Here is a 20,895-nt window from a genome sequence, read left to right on the forward strand (position 1 = left end):
GCAGCGTGTTGACAGAAAGAGTTTCACACTGGACCCAGCAGGATGAGATGGGGAATGATGCAGCGTGTTGACAGAAAGAGTTTCACACTGGACCCAGCAGGATGAGATGGGGAATGATGCAGCGTGTTGACAGAGAGAGTTTCACACTGGACCCAGCAGGATGAGATGGGAAATGATGCGGTGTGTTGACAGAAAGAGTTTTACACTGGACCCAGGGAAATGATGCAGCGTGTTGACAGAAAGAGTTTTACACTGGACCCAGCAGGATGAGATGGGGAATGATGCAGCGTGTTGACAGAGAGAGTTTTACACTGGACCCAGCAGGATGAGATGGGAAATGATGCGGTGTGTTGACAGAAAGAGTTTCACACTGGACCCAGGGAAATGATGCAGTGTGTTGACAGAAAGAGTTTTACACTGGACCCAGCAGGATGAGATGGGAAATGATGCAGCGTGTTGACAGAAAGAGTTTTACACTGAACCCAGCAGGATGAGATGGGGAATGATGCAGCGTGTTGACAAAAAGAGTTTTACACTGGACTCGGCAGAATGAGATGGGGAATGATGTTTGTTTTGGATTCATAGATTCTGATCTATTTAATTTAAAAAGTACCTTAGACCACCAACAAATAAAAAAAAAAAGGAAATTTTGAAATAATTCAGGATCGTTATGAAAATATCATGCCCGAAAGATCAGGATTACACATTTATCATTATATTTCTGCATGCACTCATAGAAATCCTAACCCAAACACCGTGAATTATTCAACATTTGATTACTGAAAGCACCTGAAGCTGATCTTGGTCTACTTGAGGTTGTGGTGGTGGTTGGCGTGGCAACGGGACGGTTGACTGTTACATATGACCGCAAGTTGTTTTGTGAAGCATTTACCAGTCTGTCCTCAGTCATCGGCAGGGGAAGGCGGGTGCTGGGGACCAATGCAAGATTTCATTAATTACTGCCCAGCTTCAAGACAATATTTTGATACATTTATTTACTGTATAAGCCACACTCAGTATTATTCCAGCTATAGGATGGCAGTCTACAAACCAGAGATCAATATCATGAGCATCAATCACAGTAGTGATTCGATGACGTGTCAACCGAGTCAGCAAGCCTACCAGCCTGATCCTGTCAGTTACCTCTAATGACAAGCATGGGTTATTGAAGACCATTTCTAACCCAGATCCTCGTTTGTCCAAAACTGTTGGGATACTGACACATACACACCAAAGATATGCAGATTTATACCTCATTTGTGGTCAAAGTCAATTCAATGAATGTATTTTGGACACAAAGATGTTGAGATCTGCCACTGTTTTGGAATGGGTTCATGATGGTTTTTAATCCCCACAACGAGTGGTTGTTCTGCATATGCTATACCCATGAGCTGCATCTGATGCCTCGACAGCATTTTCTTACACGATAGCGACTGTACTTAGTAGCTAACTGTCTTCTCTTTTTTTCTTTGTTTGAAGGTTTGTCGTGTCACTGACATACCTACACCTTTCACTGAAACAGACTGGTGTCCCACTTAGGACACTGACATTTGGAGAGGTTGGGATGTGACAGTAGAAGCATGTATCTGATAGTTATCATGTTACACAGCTATTTCCCTTTATATTGCTTCTAATAATACTTTCTAGAGATGAACCTAAATTACCTATTTAATTTTACTATAAACTTCATTTTATATAAAATATCTTGTTACTAAATAAATCTTTATTTCAATGATGAATCATTTTTTTAGATGTTAATTAAAGTGTCAAATGCTACATACGCCCTTGAAAATTGATTTTCATGCTTTATTTCATATCAATACTGATATATCTTCATAAAAAACACATACTGAATGATAAAAGTAAACAATTTACAATTAAGAGGACTTGTATTGACATTTTTACAGACGGTGCCACATGGGTGTGTCACTTGTCAAACAAGTGGTGTGGTGACTTGCTATCCTTTTGTTACATGTTTAGATCGAGGACACATTTTTCTACAAAATGATTGCAATTCTTGACATACTGATATTTTAGGAAACTATGGAAACAAGTCCTGAACCTGTACATTCATAGCTACAGACCAATGTGTTTTTCTAGGTGGTCACCTAGTTCCAAATCAGTCCATCTTGAATACATTATTGTTTATAATGTTTATTTTATCATTTTTGTTTATTTCATCCTCTGCATTATAACAAAATAATTCAAATTCTATTTCAACAATAGAGGCATAGACATGAACAGTTAAAGAAAATAAAAAGAGAGTAGTATAGGGAATGATAGTCCGAAAACACTTTTCAAAAACCCCTCTAAAAAGCCTCATTTACTAAATGAGGCTTTGGTGGGACCATTAGCTCTTGCTATTATTGCCCCTACTACAAAGCTACGCCATCACGTTTACCGTGACTTGGCAGGCGGTAACACTGTGCCGTACGGTACGATCAATAATTCTTCTCTTACAAATCCCCTACCCGGCCCATCCCTCAAGTAGTACAAGTTAGGTTCGTCGGCTTTTATATCCACTTTATCTATGTTGTAAGTTTTGACTGACCATATAGGATCGGTGGCTCGCTTACGGCTATCGCCCTCGTGTTCCCCCGGCTGGTATAGATACCTAACTAAGGCCCTATCTGGTATCTGTTTCTCCTTTCCACGCAATGGAGCGGACGACTCTGCTAACACTGATTTTAGTTTGATAGCGTCTGCCGGTTTCTTACCAGTGAGCCGGGTTACTTCATGGTTGATTGCCGACACAACCTCGGGTAACCTCGCTACCCATTCGGTCGATCGTTTTCCAGTGGTTGTCATCTCCCTAGCATACTGATGACCGAACAAGCGCTCAGCCAAAGTCCTATTAAATCTCTCAACTATAGCTTGGCTGCGATGGGCTCCGGCCGTGCCACGTCTGACCTTTGTATCGTGTTTGGCTAGCAGTTGTGAAACGGCACCCATGAACTCCCGTCCGGGATCAACTTGCAGCTCTGTTGGCCAAGTCAGCGGGCTGCGTTTGTATATGCGTTCTAATCCTTTGGCTACTTTGGCCGAATCTTTCGTGGTCAAGGGTTCGGCTTCCTTGTAACGACTGGCTACATCCACTACGGTTAAGGCATACTTGTACCTCTTATCATGAGGTAGGAACAGTAGGTCTGCCTGGTGAATGCTATTAGGTATGTTAATTCCGAAACTCCTTCTAGGTACGTAGCGTGGCGCCGGCAAATAGATCTGCCACAGGGCTTGTTTTTCAAGCCACGCTTTGGCTTTCTCCGGTGATACTCGCGCCATTTTAGATAGATTATTTACTGCGCTAGCTCCTTTCCAATATCCACGCGGGCTGTAATAAATAGCCTCAAATTTTTTCATGTCCATACGCGTATGTGTTTATACCATCAATAGCTATCCAACGTTTCGTGTCCATAGGCGATAGGGACGTCTTGTTTATAGTCAGTCCGTATATCTTATGTCCATCACTTCTAAGCGTGTTCATCTTATGCCTAAAGGTACGGGTCTTGAACAGGGCCTCCTTGAATCTGGCGTGTTTGATGTGTTGTTTCACCACATACTTCTTAACCCCTTTAGCTTTCCGGATCTCACTATTGTCGGCTTTCAATATGGAGTACATCTTAGGTCTCAAACCTATGTACTCAGCTATTGGCGTGCCAGCACACTCGTCCTTCATCTTACCTAGGACCTTTTTATTTACCGTGCTGTGTATAGTATGGGTCTTAGGATAGTCGCTGGTGTCGTATAAATCGAGGTGTTTCCCCATGTCCTCGTACACGTCCTCGGTTCGAATCTCCATCAGCAGGGAATCCGTGTCAGTGTACAACACTTCGCACCTGTCGCCGTACTGTTTCTTGAGCTCGTTGTAGTAAAAGTCGTACATCAGGTGTTTGGATAAATCGAGGATACTCATCCCAACGTAAACAGGTCGGTTGAATTTTATGTGACTTTTCTTCATGTGTATGGCAACTAGGTCGTCTGTGAATATTTTATTACGGTTGAATGCCGGACTGGCTATCAATTTCCTGAGCTTGTCTTCCTCACTAGATCTAACCAGTTTCACGGTTACGCGTTTCCTCAGGTTTTCCATAGTCTTACCAAACACCGAGTTGTTCATGAGCTTGTAGAGATTTTTCTCAAAATCACTGGTGGCTTTTTTTCGTAGGTCTGTGTTCATTCTGATGTAGGGCTCCATCCATGGGCTCTGGTCGAACATGAGCACCCTGTGTATTTTGGTCAGCCTCATACCCAATGACAGGTACAGCTGTAGGTTGCGATAGTGAACTATGTACTTGGTCTTATTCATTAAGTTAGGCACGAGTTTTTCAACGTCTGTCACACGACCACCTGACAAGTTATGTTGGTACTCAGACATCCAGTCTGGGTTAACCTTCATACGTTCTGGTGCAAGGGGATAGCTGTTGTGCGATGCGTGTAATGCCTTGGGATACTCTAAGTCAACTTCGAGGATGTAACCTTTGTTCGAATCTGGTGCAATGCTCATAACATCAACGTTTGGTACCCATTCGAATCCTCCTGTAGGTAGATACTGGCTCATGGCCCAGCCGTACAGGTTATTTGCGTCGAGGTAGAGAATGTGATTGGTTGGTTTGTTAGGATCGTAACCTTTCACGTATTGATTATTTGCTTTAGCGTATCGTTTGGATGCCATGGAAATCCCACCTCGCAAGCCTTTCTCAATGAATAGGTGCATGTCGTAATCTGTAAGCAATTCTAAATTAACTCCTGTCTTTTTAAGCAAGGCGTCCCACGACAGACCTGGGCTGGTGTAATACCATGCGGGGTCGAGTTTATACTGCTTGAAACATGTCCGCCGAAACGTTTCGAACACGTCGGCTAACAGCAGTACATCTGTCCTCAAGTACAGGTCATGATAATCGCCAAGGTTCTTACAACCCAGTTTATTCCATACGTTAATCGCGTGTGAGTAATCGTCTCGTGAGACGGACGCTTCATTCAGCTTGCTATAAAAGCAGTCGATAGGAGGTAGTCTGGTCTCTGTGAACTTAGCCCAGCTATCCATGTACTCATATGGGTATACGCCCTTCCTCATGAGCAGGTGTCTAGTCTCGGCGTCTGTGTATCGATCTGTGATAGGGAAGGTATTGTTGGCCTTGACCAGACTGTCGAGTGACGACAGGAGGAATTGAAACGAGTCAATGAACCTAAGTCCGTTTAAGCTGAAGGAGATGTATCTCTCCATGTTGTTGGGGATGCACGTTATATTACCATCGATTTTCGCGATGGCCTGCATGATCAAGTGAGAGTCGTATCCTCTCAAGTTGTGAAAGACAACGGGGATGTTTATTGTCTTAGGATTGATTTTAAGCTTGAGGTTGCACGCGTTGTGAGCGGCGCCTCTATACTTACCAGTTATGTGGCAGTGATCTCTCACCGAATCACCGTTAAGTGGCGAGTCGCACACGTGACAGTTAGTGCTACTGGCGTGAGCTAGCTTGTCGGCTCGGGTCATACGCATTGGAGCGATTTTATACAATGCATTCCTAATAATTTTTTCTTCCTCTTGCAAGCACTTTAGAAACCTTTCAGCCGCGTCAGGACCCCTATACACTACCGGAGCTTTCGTTTCCCCGTCACAACGGACGACAATGTATCCAAACGAACAGGCTTTATGCTCTTGTGTTTTGTGTGTGAAACTCCCACTAGTGGATGATTCCCCAACCACTAAGGCTTCGAAGTCGGCGTATATTATATAAGGCACAGACATTTGGTTCTTGTGATTGTCGAATTTTAGGATATTTTCACCTTCCTTAGGCATGTCGACTCGTATGGCCGTCTGCCCAACACCTTGGCAATCCTCCAGGTGGGATTCTAATAAATCAGCCCGACTGAAACAGTGTAGGCATCGTACACAAAAGTGTTTTTCCCCAACGTGTTTCGACTGGTCGTGCAACAACCGGCTGAGATGTTTTATCCACGTGTAGTGATACTTTTCACCTTTTTGAATCATGAATAAATTAATAACTTGACAATCCTTCACCGGGCTGACCCTGTGTACTATTGTTGTGTTACCTTCGTGTCCAAAGACATTTATAGCCAGATTATTCTGTTTTTCTACTTTAGTGATCTGGGATATTGGGGTGGGTTCATCTATACCATCCCAGTTGAGCCCATCGTCCTGTGGATAATTAGAAGGTCTGTTCGGATTAGTGGCAGCTGGAAATAAGGCTGACCTGATAGATAACCTCAGGCAATCGTTTCCTCTATTCTTAACGTTTACTATGGCTTGTTTGTTCTTATAGTAGGGAGGCAAGGCTAGGTATGACCCACCTCTGAACGGCACGTAGTTAGCTATATCTAGATAGACGTTATCGATTTTATCTACAGCCCACCCGGACCCTAAGTGTGTGTAGCGTTCTAGGTATTCTCGTATCTGCTGAAAACTATTATCGATTGATGCGTCAATGGTCTCTGCATGTGTGACGACCTCTTGTTTGCCTCGGAAGTAAGGTTGAACATACTCAGTGGTACTCCCAACCTGCTTATCAAGCGACATTTTCACTGTGATCTGAAACTTGATACTTCCTAGATTATTTAGTTCCTGGTTGACCTTATCAGCTATCAGAGGCTTGATATCTGTAATGTCTATGTTTCTATCAACACGCATGCGCCAACCTCTCAAATAATTGCCTACGGCGTGCTCAGTGCGCACAAACTGTAGGTCAATAGCTCTATTCTGTCGTAATAATTCTAAAAGCTGTGGTTTTCTCATACGAGAATACCCGCCTAAACCCAAATCGTGTGCCTCGGCTTTCAGTTGTTTTACAGTGGGTACAGGGGTATGTGATAACAATGTGGTTAACCCGGCTTTCCCCAGTTTTGAATAACCCGTGTATCCAAGTTGTTTCGCTTGAGCTTTTAACTGTTTTACCGTAGGAGGGAGTTCTAAACCTAGTAATCTCAACAATGCTGGCTTCCGCATTCTAGAATACCCGATAACACCTCTCTGCTTTGCGGCCCGCTTGAGCTCGCGCACAGTAGCCATAGTGTTTACACCTAAGAGAATCAATGTCTAATTGGTCGGCAGTAACTCTTAAAAAATATTTTCTGGTGGCCGGGTACAATTCTAGACATTCTGTCAAATCGTCCCACGTACCTGGTAAAATATATAGTGTGGCTGTTTCAATCCAGTACTCGCCTTGGGTATAGTATTCCTTGTATTCACTTATACTCGAAAAACGTTCTATATGATATTGAGACGCGATATCCCGCTCCCATTCGAAGGGGTGAGTATACTTAACACCCTCTTTAATCCATACCACGTCCACTATTATCTTAAATCTGAAGCTGCCCCATAAGGCCAGTTCATATTTGAATATGTTTTCCACAGACATAGCTATACGTAGGTGTGTATAATCTCGTACACAAAAGTGTTTTTCCCCAACGTGTTTCGACTGGTCGTGCAACAACCGGCTGAGATGTTTTATCCACGTGTAGTGATACTTTTCACCTTTTTGAATCATGAATAAATTAATAACTTGACAATCCTTCACCGGGCTGACCCTGTGTACTATTGTTGTGTTACCTTCGTGTCCAAAGACATTTATAGCCAGATTATTCTGTTTTTCTACTTTAGTGATCTGGGATATTGGGGTGGGTTCATCTATACCATCCCAGTTGAGCCCATCGTCCTGTGGATAATTAGAAGGTCTGTTCGGATTAGTGGCAGCTGGAAATAAGGCTGACCTGATAATAATCTCTAATTGGAGTCTATCTTGAGCAGTCGCCTACGTTCTTTTATGTAGCCTTTTTTATTCTCGTATATGAGTTGATGTCTGACTACGTTCGCTCCGTGAGCTTTACATAAACAGTAGTGCCCTTTAACCCCGATACCACACACAGAACACGTGTAGTTAGGACTTCCCATATGGAAACAACAGAACCCCTGATTCCTGCATTTCCTACCACAGGCCTCGGTCTTCCCCATAAGTATATATTCGCATCGGTATGGAGCGGGTCTCATGTTTACTTATATAGGTATTTTAGTTTAATTGCTTTGCAACCAACGCAGTAGCTGCTATACCCAACACTATGAAGCCCAGTTCACGATTCATTTGTCCCTTGGATGGTGTGTAGTACTGAGCGAGTGTGGGTTTATTGAGCGCTTCCAATCGTTTACCAGTTAGTTGGTAGTATTCTTTCATTGCTTCATCAACATCGTTGAATGTTTGAACGGCATGGTTTTCACGCGTGAGTTGTTCGTTAATAAAATCGATCCTCTGGAGGCGTTTTTTAGCGTACTCGGCCTGTGCTCTTTGTAATTTCTCAGTAGCGAGATCGTGTCGCTTCCTTTCTTCCTGTATTTCAGCCGCGTGATCATCTCGTAGTTTCGAGAAGAGGTAATTACTCCCGGAAAATGCCAGGGCATTCACTAACGCCCCACCGACCATCATAGCTATCGTGGCCATCCCTATATTTATTTCATTATATTATCAGGTATTATTCCTTGTTTTACTAGGATGTCTTTTGTGGCCATCGCCATACCAAGGTTCATTATGAGCATACCCATATCCTGCAGGTTGAAATCTAGCTTGATAGTTGGTTGTTTAAGCACCATTTTAGTCAACCGAGCGTACCCTACTGCTAGACTGGCTACCACTGTGGCGTGGTATGCGTCGTTGACGAACGTTTTCCCCTCAGACATTATGTATATGATATAAAATATTAAAATTATAACATGATATGCGGGTCTACCATGGGGGATACCCCCATACCCCCACTGTTGGGGGTTACCTCACTGTTGGGTTGTGGCTCACTGTGGGAGGGTACCCCCACGTATAACCATGTTATAACCACGGCAGCAGTTACGCCTACAGCCAACAACAGTCGGGTTGGATTGGTCACTTTATGTTGGTTACACCACCGTTTTTTACCGGCAGCTACTCTCTTAGGATTCTTCTGCCTGGTTACTGTTGGGGGTACCACCACTGGGGTCTCCTCCACTGGGGTCTCCACCGTCACCTCGGGACTCACTGGTTCCGTCACCTCGGACATCTATACTATTATTATTATTCTTTCTCTCAAATTGACAATGTTTTGCCGTGATAATCGCCGCCGTCACTGGAGCCAACAACATACCATATTTGTGGTACAGCCCGCAGCTGATAGAGCTCACGGCGTGTTCGATAAAAGGGTCTTTCTCGAGGTCTTCCCACAGGTAAAGTCGGCGCTCTGGTGGAATGGGAAGGAATTGTGATACAATACCGGTGTATATCTGGGTCATAGCCGATCCTATTGTTTTTGTCATTTCTGCTCCGAGCCGGGACTCGTATCTAGCGTACAGCTTATCGATTTCTTCGGCTGACATTTTGTGAATTTTATCCGGAGTGTAGTCTCCAAAGTAATGTTTGGCTTTGCCGCCAACAGCCAACGCCACCAGTTTCTCTCGCTTGGGGGAATCCCCACTGGGGGAACCCTCCACAGACAATTGTTCGAGTAATTCCTCACACTCCATCTTATAATATAACAAGTAAGATTTAGTTTTAACTATATAATACCCGATGCAGACAAAACACAGAGAAATGAAGGTTAAGTTGCACACGACAAATACTTCGAATATCATAGCTATATGCTTAGCTTTGCTTAGCTTTAGCTTAGCTTTAGCTTAGCTTTGCTTAGCTTTGCTTAGCTTTAGCTTAGCTTTGCTTAGCTTTAGTATACTATATAAGCCACGGGTTGGTCGGTTTTTAGTACGAGCTTAGCGTGTTTAGTTTCAGCGAGCTGTTTCTTCACCCGTTCCCGTTCTAATTTACTCATCACATCGTTCTCTCTCAAACACTCCTCGAACGAATCCCTATCCTTGCAGTGAAATAAGGCCACCCATCGCGTCTGCTCCCTGAGGTCTTTCAACACCGAGTTGAACTTCTGCGTTAGCACCCAGACGCTGTGATTTGCATGCCGGCCGGAGAAGGCCAGGTACGATAGCATGTCTCTCTTTTTTGTTATCTCGCGATTAGCGCTGCAGTCGTCCAGTATGAACAGCGTCGGTTCCCCTTTAAATTTCTCGTGAAGAGCTTTCAACCAGTCCTGCAGGCGTGTTCCAGGGTCGATTTTGTGTACGTCCGGGTCCGTCATCACCCAAGGTCGCGCGTACGTTTTATTCATGCTCAGAGTAGGGCACATGATAACGATGTTATCGAACACATCCTTGTAGTAACCCTCCAACATATCCAACACGAAAACTGTCTTCCCACAACCAGTCTGCCCGCATATGATAGCGCAGTGTGGGTCAGTGGGGAGGTGGGGCAGTTTATTGTTGGGGGGTGTGGGGGGGTACCCCCCACTAGTAGATGGCTTGCACAAATCTCCCATTGTCTATATTAAGTTGCGCGTCCATAATAACGTACAGATATAATTTCAACTTACCAGCGGTTTGAGCCTTCTTAGTAATCTGGATGGTTATCCCTTCGCTGCCGTTATCTATACGACGCCCGCTGCCATGCAGTTTATCATCATCCGTGGATCGCATGTCCAACCATAGGGCGTACTTGGTGGTCAGGTATTCACCGATCTGCACGGAGCCGAGGTCCAGGTCCTTTGTTATGTAATCCCCCACTGGTAGCTTTTTTATCTCATCCCACTGCTGGTGTGGTCTCATACCATGACTGAACAGCTGGTTGGGCACGCCCTCGATGGTAACTTCCACCTTTTCAATCTCGGGGTTGAAAAACTTCTCGCTGTCCCTCCGGAATGGATCGTAATCCTCCACGGGGACGACCAGGATACCTTTCATCGATCTCGCCGGCACGTTCAGGTTGATATTCCACACAGTGTCGCTCTTATCTCGCACGATTGATCTATGCCTCAGTACGCGATCGTATAGGATAGCCATCTTCCCAGAGTACTGACTTCGAACCTGCCTGGCCAGCTCCGGGCTAGTGACCATGTCGAACTCCAGAGAGATGTTGTCTATGGTATAACTGGCCTCATCACCGTTCGGCGTACGCACTACTTTGCTATAGTCGTTAAACGTGAGCTCGTATTCGAGCCTATCACCCAGCGCGGCCTGGTAAAACGGCGCGTGTCCCGTGAGCAACTCGAAGTCGAGCGGCACGCAGAATCGATTCCCGTATGCTAGAGCGATAGCCTTTTCACCGTCCGATAGCTTGTCTTGCTGGTCTGTCGTGAAGACGTATCCTATGCGCGCCCGGGTTGATTTGCTGATACCCTGGTACACATCATTGACTCGTTCTCTCTCGCTTTTCCAGAGATCCTTGTAGCAGTGAAACACGTCGCTGTCATCGATGCTCAGCACCTCGTTACCGCTGATCTTGACGGTCGTTTTCTTGATGATAGCTCGACCCACGTTCCGCACTAGCTCGCGTTTGTCGTTGTCGGAGGTCAACGTGATATTGAACGCCAGTCGAACAGTGCCTGGTACAATGAGGTCATTCTCACCAAGGTTTGGAAATCTAACCAGCAGAGTTTGGTTCTGGTCTATCTTGCTGGGATTGTTGGTGATGGTCACCGACTGTCGCACGGCTCTGGCACCTAATGGCTCTCTCAATCTTCTGAAAGGATCTAATTTTCTACCGTACATTGTTATATATAAATAAAATATATTTAAATACTAATGGATGAAGACATACCTATGGATGATATGCGGGGCGCTAGTGCCCAGGCATATGATGATGAGCAGGAGACCTCATTTACTAGTTTGCCATTGAGCCAACAACTTTTAGAAACAACGGTAAATGATTATTACGAAAGTTTAAAAAGCGATAAAAACTACGTTGAACCACAGGGTATATACCATAAGAATTTTTTTGTTGATACAAAGGGTGTTCTACGTCTTAAGTCTGCCCCAGAGGTTGACCTCTTTAACAAGATCACTAAAAAACCACTGGCCTTGTCAACTCTAGCCAGCCGCAATGGTGGTGCTAAATTTATCATTAAACATCTAAACATGCCTGATTACGGTGGTGCAATACCTAAGACCGTTAAAGAAGATCTTCAAGCTACCAGATCCCACCTCACCACTATAGATGAAATGACGCCAGAGCGTGCTACAGAAGCCTCGGACAGCATAGAAAAACTGTTGAGCACCTACTGGGACAAACCGTTACCGGGGTTTGACTTTCCGGTAAGGGAACTGTACGGCTTAGACGAAGCCGTGAAACGCGTGCGTGGAGAACTCGTGAACAACATGGGGAAACTGAACGAAATCGACGAGCACATCGCTAGGGAAAAAACCAAACTCACCGAAACTGACGACGATGATATGAAGAATCGTATCAATGAACGACTACGCGATTTAGAAGACGAGAGACGTACACGATTGGAAGCCGCTTCCTCGAATCGTGAACATCTTCGATCCCAGATCAGTCGCATTCGGGAAACAATCGATAGAATACTGAACGAAGATACAACTTTAGCCAACAGGATTCGGATATTATTCCGGGAGCAAGGGATCACCATCGCCAGCATTCTGACTGCATTGGGTTTAATCATATCAACCCTGGTGGTGTCACTGGTGGGGGGTGCCCCCACACCCACAAGTGCCGGCGGTGGAACTCCAGGCGGTGGTGGTGGTGTTAAAGACTGGATCAAAAAACTCGGGGAAGGCCTAGCTAAACTGGCTGGTAAAGCCGCCGAAGCCCTTCCCGGCATACTGGGTAGCATCGTCTCATGGTTATTGAGCGCTCTGTCTAAAACTGCCATGTGGCTCAGTCAAAACCTGTGGGCAGCCATCGTCGCCGTGGCGGGTCTGGTGTACGTAGCGGCTAAGAAATCTTTAACCAAATAAGCCCCAAAGTTACCCCACCAACCACTAGGGCTGTTTTATTATCAATATGCTGTTGATAGGTGGTGGAAACCCCCACACCCCCAGGGGGTACCTCCACATGAATTTTAGGCTCCGGGGGTGGCGCAACTATACCCTTTTCACGTGGTTGGGTGTGTGGGATATGTGGGGTGTTAATATCGGGGTTGATACCCAACTTTTGGTCCGCCGTGGCTATGACTATTTTGTTGTTATAACCCACCACTTTTTTTATTCTCAGTTGCATATCACTCGGGGCCATGTACAACCCCACGCCGAACACGTAATTGACTTTCGATCTGGCGTATTCTAACACGTTTTGGTAACGGTCGATAGCCCGCGGGAGATCAACTGGAGAATTGATAGCATCCTCAACGTTGGAAACGAATTGTGTCTGAGCGTCGTAAGCAGTTCCCTTACCGAGGATGTTAGAACGCGTCATCGACTGCGCACCCAACAGCGCCCACACGTACGTTCGAATCGAGTCGTTCAAGCGTATTGTACCAGCACGAGTGAATCCTTTCGATGTTTTTGAGATCATTTTAGTCCAGGCTGTGGCTGCATCAGGACTGGTTTGCTTTATACAGCTGACATGGATCTTTTCATTCGTTGTGGGGCCTGTAAATGTATGCCGGTTTGGGTTGTATGAACCATCTTTAGAACCGGCATAATATTTTCCGGACCTGTAGAAGTATACGAGAACTATACCGAGACCATGGTTCACACCAGGAAGGCGAAAGTCTTTATTCGTTGGAATCTCAAACTCCCCACAAATACGTTCATAAGCGCGTCTATCATAGGGGTTATTCGTCATACTCCACGCTTTATCTTGGGGAAGAGGAGCACTTATTTCCTTCAATATTCGTCTCGTTTGATAATAAATATGAAACAAAACAACCGCCTTACTCAGTTCGTCTATACCATAGTCTGGCGTCACACCCGACCCTGTCGTCGCACACCACACAGCAAAGTTGAGTTGGTTCTGCCAAAACTGCATTGGGTTTTGATTCCAGTTTACCACCGCCTGCGTGTTATTAACGGACACGACATACTTTTCAAAGATATCAATAAAGGTTGTTTTAAACCCCGTACCATCTGCATTCACCACGATTTTCAAGTGTGCTAAATCCATATTATAATATATAAATTATATAATATAATATGTACATAACACTTCCAGGAATAACGAGCGGTGAGGCCGTTCAGCTGACGCACGCGATCGATAACACGTCAGGTCAACTTGAAGTCGCACTCTGCGATATCACCTACCTACCGCAATGGACTAACATTAATATCAGCAACAATAAGCTGTTCGTCAGTGGAACTCGCAGTCAAATAACTGACGGCTACTACAGCGTGTGCTCGCTAAACGACGAGGTCTTCAAACCCCTGGGAGCCGAACTCAAGATGAACGACTCAAACGGCACAGTGGTGTTAATCAACAACGGAAGAACCTCCTTGAGGCTAGGCCGGCCATTAGCGAGGATACTCGGTATGTCTCCTGACGAGATAAAACCAACAACAACCGTCACAGGCACGAAGTTACCCGAACTAGTACCGTACCGAGAGCTATACATTCATCTCGGTCAGGTGAGCACAACGTATAACATTCAAGGAGGCCACCCTTCCACTATACTGAGAGCAGTGCCGGTGAAAACTGAGAAATTCAACGACGGTAGAACCGAGTCATTTTCACCACGGCAGTATAAGAGATTAACCCAGGGTAACATACCTGAACTGACAATATCGGTGTTAGATATAAATCATAATCCTGTAAATATAGGATACCTCAGCTTAACGCTTCACGTAACATGACCAGCGCACAAGGGCCCGGAGTGAAAAAATGCGTCAATATCGGGATCTCCGACCTCGGAGACACACGCGGTTTCGACGCTCCCGGAGTAGATGGTAAAACGTACGCCTTGCAACTGAAAAACAACATTTACAAACGCGTTGAAGTCTCCTCCGGTGGAGCCCTAAGCGATGTAGTAGATACCACAGGAGCAACAGCCAACACTAAGTACGCCCTCGTCAACACCGGTGATGACAACTGGAGAATATACCCATCATTCGGAGGTAAACTGTTCGACTTAGACGATGTTGAGAGCACTACCGTCGTCAAAAACAAACCATATATGCTCGTCTTCACCGAAGATGACAAGTGGGTGTTGTTACCCGATAACAAATGGTTTCTCAATATTAGACTCGTCTCCCCTTACGTGTTCACGGATAACAAAGACAACCACCTAAACAAAGTCGTGAACAATGGAACCCTGCTCGTGGCTTACGTCCCAACTCAGAGACGTAGTATAGTCGTCAGCCCAGTCAACACTATAGCAGCCCACATGCTATCGAGTAAACCAGCCATACAAAACGTGAAATTGCAGTTGGTGTCTGAATTCGAAGGCGTGGTCAAGATACTAGAGAGTCTACCGGCAAACTCAACACTATTCATCAAAGTCTACCTAGGGGAACCATCGGGGAATGATGTTGAGATCGTGAAGGGGATCAAACTCGGGTGGGTGAAACGACACCAGTTTCAAGTTTGCAACGTTTACGTGCGGGTGGGTGTCGACTCCAAGACCAGTCTGCAGGGGGTCAACGTGATCGTAGAAAACAAGATATCATTAATCAATATCTTCCTACCTGACAACATACACTTCATGGGTATTAAGTTAACCCCTGAATTATTATCAGAAAACCAGTTGGAAATTATATCATAATAGTATAATAATGACTAATCATCATCCCAACACTACACTTAACGACCTGGGAGATACAGAGGGATTCGATCAGCCTGGTGAGGAAGATGAATTCTACATCCTACACTTCAAAGACAACATGTACAGACCGGTGCCGTTACCAGATTTTAAAAAACCTAAATGGCTGATCAACTTAACACCCACCTCACCTTATATCACAATAGACGAAAATAATTGGATCACTAAGATTAGGAACAACGGTATCTGGGCCGGGGATTTCATTCCGGAGAGGGGATTAGCACCCAGACAATCTGATGGTTACGACAAAAATGGGTTATCAACTTACTTCGAAAATAAATTAACATTTAGTAATCCTGAAATAATAACCCCCCCTTTCACACTCATCATAGAAGTCTTCTGTACGGATTCATTCGATGAAGACTTCCCAATAGTACACCAAATTTTACCCGGGGTGTCAATACGCTGGTCTTACAGAGACAAATATTGTCGTATTGTTATACAACAGGATACCACGGGTCCTATAAACCACTTAATAAGCCCCAGTGGGGTTTTCATTAGAATAGGATATTTTATTAGCCTCTCACCTATTGCCCTGACTAGTAGTCTAGAACTTATAGGCTTCAAATACATTGATAGATTTTTAACTGAACCCCAATTAAAATATCTTTCAAAATATATATTATAGGATGGGTCTGTACCCAGTCGTAGAGGAAGTAGCTAAGACGTTAGAAACCGTAGATGGGTTCCGCTTGAGGCAGTTATGTGATGTAAAACGTCAACTAGAACAAGACCGTGACACGCGGAAAGCACTATGTAAAAAATATAATAGAGCTTTCAATCTCGTGGATGGGGCTGACACTACCCTTATGGCAACCAGCATGGGACTAGGGGCGGCAGGCGTTGGGTTGTTGACTACCATCGTGGCTGCACCTATAGTGTTAGGTATTGAAATAACGGCTGGGGTGACAGGGTTGGTAGGGTTGGCGCTTAAGTTAGTATCACGCAGACTTAATCGTAAGGCATTGAAACACGACGAGATCAGGGTTCTGGCCGAAGCAAAGCTGAACACAGTGAGTGAGCGAATTTCCACGGCACTCTCTGACAGTAAGATCTCAGAAGAGGAGTTTAGTTCAATCCTCTCTGAACTCAAAAAATATAACGGAATGAAACAAGATATTCGATCCAAGTCTCGTAAGTCTGCTATCAGCGAGGACGAGAAAAAAAAGTACATAGCACAGGGAATACAAAAAGCCCAGCAAGCCTTTATTATGAACACCAAAGAGATCGTAGGCGGTTCACATTAAACTGTTTCATTGATATAAACATAACATAACCGTAAGCGAGCCACCGATCCTATATGGTCAGTCAAAACTTACAACATAGATAAAGTGGATATAAAAGCCGACGAACCTAACTTGTACTACTTGAGGGATGGGCCGGGTAGGGGATTTGTAAGAGAAGAATTATTGATCGTACCGTACGGCACAGTGTTACCGCCTGCCAAGTCACGGTAAACGTGATGGCGTAGCTTTGTAGTAGGGGCAATAATAGCAAGAGCTAATGGTCCCACCAAAGCCTCATTTAGTAAATGAGGCTTTTTAGAGGGGTTTTTGAAAAGTGTTTTCGGACTATCATTCCCTATACTACTAAAGAGTTAAATTGACCAATTACTGAGGCTTTTACCTGATGTTGTTCTGACCAATCAGCATCCTGTTTATATCCAGCTCGAGTATCCTGGGTGTGTTGTACAGATTGAGAGGGTCAGCAGACACATGTTTAGCATGAGACGAGGAAAACTGAAACATCAGTTTTGGGTACTTAATCAGAAAAATGATGATTGTGTAAATGTGGTTCTGTGGTTCTGAAGCATGTGAATAATTTGCATATGGTTGCAGTGTGTGAAACAAGCCCCCCAAAACAGCCAGACATCTGGGCTGGTAACTTCAAAATGTTACCAGCCCAAAAATGATTTAACCAGACAACATGAACGAAACATCTAAATTTTTACCTGACCATCGCGCTGGCCAGCTGTGAATTTAGACCATCAGTCAGAAATCTTGCTTGTCTCAGGCGGTTGGATGGGCCTTATACTAACACTGATGATAGGGAGGTGATGTGAAATAGATTTTTTGGGTCATAATGGAAAGGTATGCTGAGACACATTTGTCTGCTTCTTTTGTTAGTCCATAAACTTTCGAACATACTAAAGTCTGTTCTTATGAATAAATATGTTGAAGATACTTCACAGGCTACTGACTACATCAGGAACAAAAATACCATATGAGTGAATTTAGTTTTACACCGCTTTTACCAATATTCCAGCAAAATCATGGCAGTGGACACCAGAAATGGGCTTCACACATTGTACATTGTACACACATGGGGAATCAAACCCAGGTCTTCGGCGTGACTAGGTAACAGTTTCACCACAAGGCTACTTCACCAGAAATAATCGGAACTAAACGTCTGGCTCTTTGATGTCTCCAGACAATGTCACCATTTTTTCAAATTCATAAACTGTTCACTTTTGGCTGTTGATGTTGAATTCTTAGTGTCAGTTTGGTGCACAAAACATATTTAATCTCAGTGCATGCATTCAGTTCGTGAAATTACCTAGGAATTCAACAGTGGGTTGTTCCCTAAGTGCTTACTACCCTGATGTAGACTGGTACTTACACTCCAGGTTTGTCGAGGAGCTTGCCCCACCCATGACATGGACGCTCCAGCCACCCCTCCACTGTCTCCCTCCAGGGGGCGCAATGGTTCTGGGTGTGAGGTGGTTGACGGTGAACTGACCTGGAAGTAATTGAGTACATGTGAATATTACACAGAAGCTATATGCATGGTTCCAAATAACATCAGGAGTTTGTGCTCCTAATTTTTTCAATACAGGAGTAATGGAAAACCTTTAGAGTACACTTAGAGTACTGAAAGGAATTTAATAGTGTATCAGTAATCTTGTATTTCGTTTCATATTTCCACCACAACCTCGCCACTCTAAACAAGTCAGTAAACAATAAAACAATACGCTTTTTTCAGATAAATATGTCTGTAAATGATTCTAAAACCATACACCATTGCTGTGGTGAATCTGCTACATTTTCTAAATTATCTCCTAACGTATCGTGCATACAATGATATGGCCCTTACCTGGATCCCTGTCTATGTGTTCGCATTTAGGTAATGGTCAACATTGAGGATGAACTTTAAAGTACTTCATTATTCCCATATTAAACAATAGTAACTGGGGTATTGGGGTACACAGATTAAGGATCCATGTCTTTAGTTTCTTATACTGCTTCTGACACTGAAGTTCGTTCACTTCAAAACCTATAGTGTGAACATAGGCAAACCACTGAGATACAAACATCACAACATTATTGTACAGATATGCATGATATCACTTATATCTGGAAATATGCATGATACAGACATCACAACATTATTGTACAGATATGCATGATATCACTTATATCTGGAAATATGCATGATACAGACATCACAACATTATTGTACAGATATGCATGATATCACTTATATCTGGAAATATGCATGATACAAACATCACAACATTATTGTACAGATATGCATGATATCACTTATATCTGGAAATATGCATGAAACTTGCTGCCTTATCAAGATCTGTGTTATATCAGGGATGTGCATGATATCTTCTTCCTATAGATATGTGTATGATATCACAACATAGAGATATGTATGATATCACAACATCCTATGGAGAAATGAAAGATATCTTACCACGACCTGACACGAGATGTCTTGGTTTGAAGAAATATTTATCATAACAACACTGCCATAAAAATTCACACATCTCAACACTTAAGTGTAAATTCAATATTTGCCCAAGTGAGATAAGGAGACATGTGTCAACCATGTCAACAAGCTTGACCACCCTATAACCATCAGTTGGCTCTTAGGACAAGCATAAGCTGCTGAAGGCCAATTCTGACCTGGAACTTCATGTTTTGCCTTGTACGATAAGCACTGGTTGATGAAGGCCAATTCTGACCCAGATCTTCACTTGTCATCTCTTGTGACAAGACCGAGTACTGAAGACCAGTTCTGACCCAGATCTTCACTTGTCATCTCTTGTGACAAGACTGGGTACTGAAGACCAATTTTGACCGGGATCTTCACTAGCTGCCTCTTACGATAATCATGTGTTACTGGAGACTAATTCTGACCCAGATCTTCACTGGTTGCCCCGTATGATTGGCATGGGTCACTGAAGACTAGTTCTGCCACAGATCTTCACTAGTTGCCACGTATGATTGGCATGGGTTACTGAAGACTAGTTCTGACACAGATCTTCACTGGTTGCCCCGTATGATTGGCATGGGTTACTGAAAACTAGTTCTGCCACAGATCTTCACTAGTTGCCACGTATGATTGGCATGGGTCACTGAAGACTAGTTCTGCCACAGATCTTCACTGGTTGCCCCGTATGATTGGCATGGTTACTGAAGACTAGTTCTGCCACAGATCTTCACTAGTTGCCACGTATGATTGACATGGGTTACTGAACACTAGTTCTGACACAGATCTTCACTGGTTGCCCCGTATGATTGGCATGGGTTACTGAAGACTAGTTCTGCCACAGATCTTCACTAGTTGTCACATATGATTGGCATGGATTACTGAACACTAGTTCTGCCACAGATCGTCACTAGTTGCCACGTATGATTGGCATGTGTTACTGAACACTAGTTCTGCCACAGATCGTCACTAGTTGCCACGTATGATTGGCATGTGTTACTGAACACTAGTTCTGCCACAGATCTTCACTAGTTGCCACGTATGATTGGCATGGGTCACTGAAGACTAGTTCTGCCACAGATCTTCACTAGTTGCCACGTATGATTGGCATGGGTCACTGAAGACTAGTTCTGACACAGATCTTCACTGGCTGCCTCATATGATGATCAATGGTTGCGGAAGACCAATTCTGACCCAAATATTCACAGGTTCCCTGCATGTGTTGATAGCAATGTTATTCATTAAGGAGTGTAAGTTCAACTAAGGAAGGTCATCTCACCTTGTGGTATGTCCGACTGCCGTCCAGGGGTCTGATGTGAGAGGAGGGAGTTGGAGCTGGGGCCATGGAGCTGACTGTCTCACGGATGGGGGAGGCTCGAAGAGGTCGGCCTGGGCGGGACAACTTCCCAACATATTTCTGCTTCATCTCTCTGTTGGTTACGAGAGACAAAAATCAGTGACTACCATTACCCGCATCTTACCGGCAGCATAGGGGCTTGTAATGCTAAATATATGCACTGTCACTAATGCGTCTCAGCACTATATAAAATGAAGGGGATGTAATGAGGGTCAACAAACCTAGTTAATTTCAGG

At 44.1% G+C, this 20,895-nt stretch overlaps 2 protein-coding genes across 2 annotated transcripts in view; both read right to left on the bottom strand.

The window, feature by feature from the left end:
- Positions 1-20,895, bottom strand: part of LOC137259760 (phosphatidylinositol 4-phosphate 5-kinase type-1 alpha-like) — a 367,781-nt gene that overhangs the window by 229,866 nt on the left and 117,020 nt on the right. The gene's annotated exons all lie outside the window — the stretch shown is intronic.
- The window catches only part of LOC137259756 (putative leucine-rich repeat-containing protein DDB_G0290503), a 143,151-nt gene that overhangs the window by 6,942 nt on the left and 115,314 nt on the right, over positions 1-20,895 (bottom strand). Inside the window, exons 38-41 of the mRNA XM_067797360.1 lie at positions 20,582-20,732; positions 18,202-18,321; positions 17,209-17,321; positions 790-929 (exon numbers count right to left, since the gene is read on the bottom strand). Of these exons, the coding sequence (XP_067653461.1) occupies positions 790-929; positions 17,209-17,321; positions 18,202-18,321; positions 20,582-20,732 (524 nt within the window). The remainder of the gene's footprint in view (positions 1-789; positions 930-17,208; positions 17,322-18,201; positions 18,322-20,581; positions 20,733-20,895) is intronic.

The sequence above is a fragment of the Haliotis asinina genome, chromosome 13 (genome assembly GCF_037392515.1).
Source record: "Haliotis asinina isolate JCU_RB_2024 chromosome 13, JCU_Hal_asi_v2, whole genome shotgun sequence".
Taxonomy (NCBI): domain Eukaryota; kingdom Metazoa; phylum Mollusca; class Gastropoda; order Lepetellida; family Haliotidae; genus Haliotis; species Haliotis asinina.